General features: G+C 40.6%; 1 protein-coding gene across 1 annotated transcript; it reads right to left on the reverse strand.

The window, feature by feature from the left end:
* Positions 1 to 561: 561 nt before the first annotated feature.
* LOC132053950 (uncharacterized) lies at positions 562 to 1,422 on the reverse strand. Its single transcript, XM_059446039.1, has one exon. It carries the CDS (start codon positions 1,420 to 1,422, stop codon positions 562 to 564), a length of 861 nt encoding a protein of 286 aa, XP_059302022.1.
* Positions 1,423 to 1,682: the final 260 nt, after the last annotated feature.

A 1,682-nucleotide genomic window follows, 5' to 3' on the forward strand; every position in this document is an offset into this window, starting at 1 on the left:
TAAGTTTGACTACGGGTTGGACATTGACGCCTATCATGTCCAGTTTGCCTACACAACCCGCAAGCTCGCCCATAAACTGCAGGACCACGATCCATCTCATTAGGAATTCTAGTTGTCCTTGGTCGATTGGGACGACGATAGAGTTCATTACTTGTCATTCTAAAACTTGGAGATGGCCAATACGCCTCATGCCCAACTGGCGAGAATGACCCAGAATATGTTGTAGCATAGTTCTCTATTGTGAAATGCTCGCTGACAAAATTTCTAGCCAATCCTCCCATTCTTTTAAGAATCTTCATGACATGTGAACATGGAAACTGCAAATTAGCCCATTTTCCACAATCACATTTTTTTTTCATTCAGTGAAACACGGTGAGGATTACCACCAGTACCATCAACTGCGCATAGATCTAACCTCATATACCCCTGTGGGTATATTCCAATCATAAACAAAGTGCCTTTTTGAACTTTCATAGTTCTTTTCCCACTTCATTTTGAACCTCCCTGTCCATAGTTCATTTTGCTCCGTGTTGTTGCGTTTGAGACCTACGAGTATACCGTTCAGCTTGCCCCAATGTGACAGCTTAACCATAGCGATGACAGCAAGCCTCGTGCTTTTTTCGTAACTCCGTTGAATGACTCTGAAAGATTTGTTGTCAACACTCCCCATCTTTTTCCATCATCATGGCTAACTGTCCATTTGTCCAGGGGAATTTCCATGAGGTATTGATATGCTTCAACATTTTCTTCCTTAATTTCCCACATCAAGGCTTCAAACTTCCTTATTTGATGGGCTGAAGCAGCCCTCCACATCAGTTTACTGAGGTCCTTGTTTGGATATCGAGATTGAAAGTTGCTCTTAAGATGCCTTAGGCAAAATCGATGGAAGGCCCGAGGCTCTTGATACCGCCGCAACTCCGATAAACTAGCCAAAATTCCTTTTGCCCTATCAGAGATCACACATATATCTTCTCTATCCTTTATCACATGTAAGCTCAAATTCCTAAAAAACCATTTCCATGCCTCTTTCGACTCCCTGTCAACAATAGCAAATGCTAGAGGAAGAATGTTATCATTTCCGTCAATTCCAACAGCAATTAATAATTTGATGTCATATTTGCCATACATATGAGTTCCATCTACTGAAATAACAGGGCGACACGTTTGGAATCCATCAATGCATGGCTTGAAAGCCCAAAATACAAACTTAAAAGTTTTTACCTCTGGTGAACTCGTAGACTCTTCGTGTTTCCATTCCACAACTGTTCCATGATTAAAGTGCTGAAAAGCTGCAAAAAATTTAGGAAGCTCACTAAATGATTTTTTAAAGTCACCATACACCAATTCAAATGCGCGTTGACGTCCAAGCCACGCTTTCCTATATGTCACTTGATGACCAAATTTCTCGTGAACCCTAGCCATGACATCTACTACTAACAACTCGGGGATTTTTTCGAATTTGGTTTAGAAATAGGATGCAATCAAATTGGTATCTAGGTTGACATGACACTGTCGTAAGCCCTTCATCTCACATCTATGATTATCAACATACTTTCCTATCTTCCAAAGGTTATTTCCAACCTTCCGCCTCGAAGAAACCATAGACAACCTAATAAATTATAAAACCTGCATCTCACAACCCATAGACTTTTGTTTGACATTACCACCTCGAACCTTTATTT

This window comes from Lycium ferocissimum, chromosome 4, assembly GCF_029784015.1.
Source record: "Lycium ferocissimum isolate CSIRO_LF1 chromosome 4, AGI_CSIRO_Lferr_CH_V1, whole genome shotgun sequence".
Classification (NCBI taxonomy): Eukaryota; Viridiplantae; Streptophyta; class Magnoliopsida; order Solanales; family Solanaceae; genus Lycium; species Lycium ferocissimum.

Bases quoted from the DNA above. Each gene is read 5' to 3' on its own strand.
- LOC132053950 (XM_059446039.1), bottom strand. From the start codon at position 1,422: ATGGCTAGGGTTCACGAGAAATTTGGTCATCAAGTGACATATAGGAAA.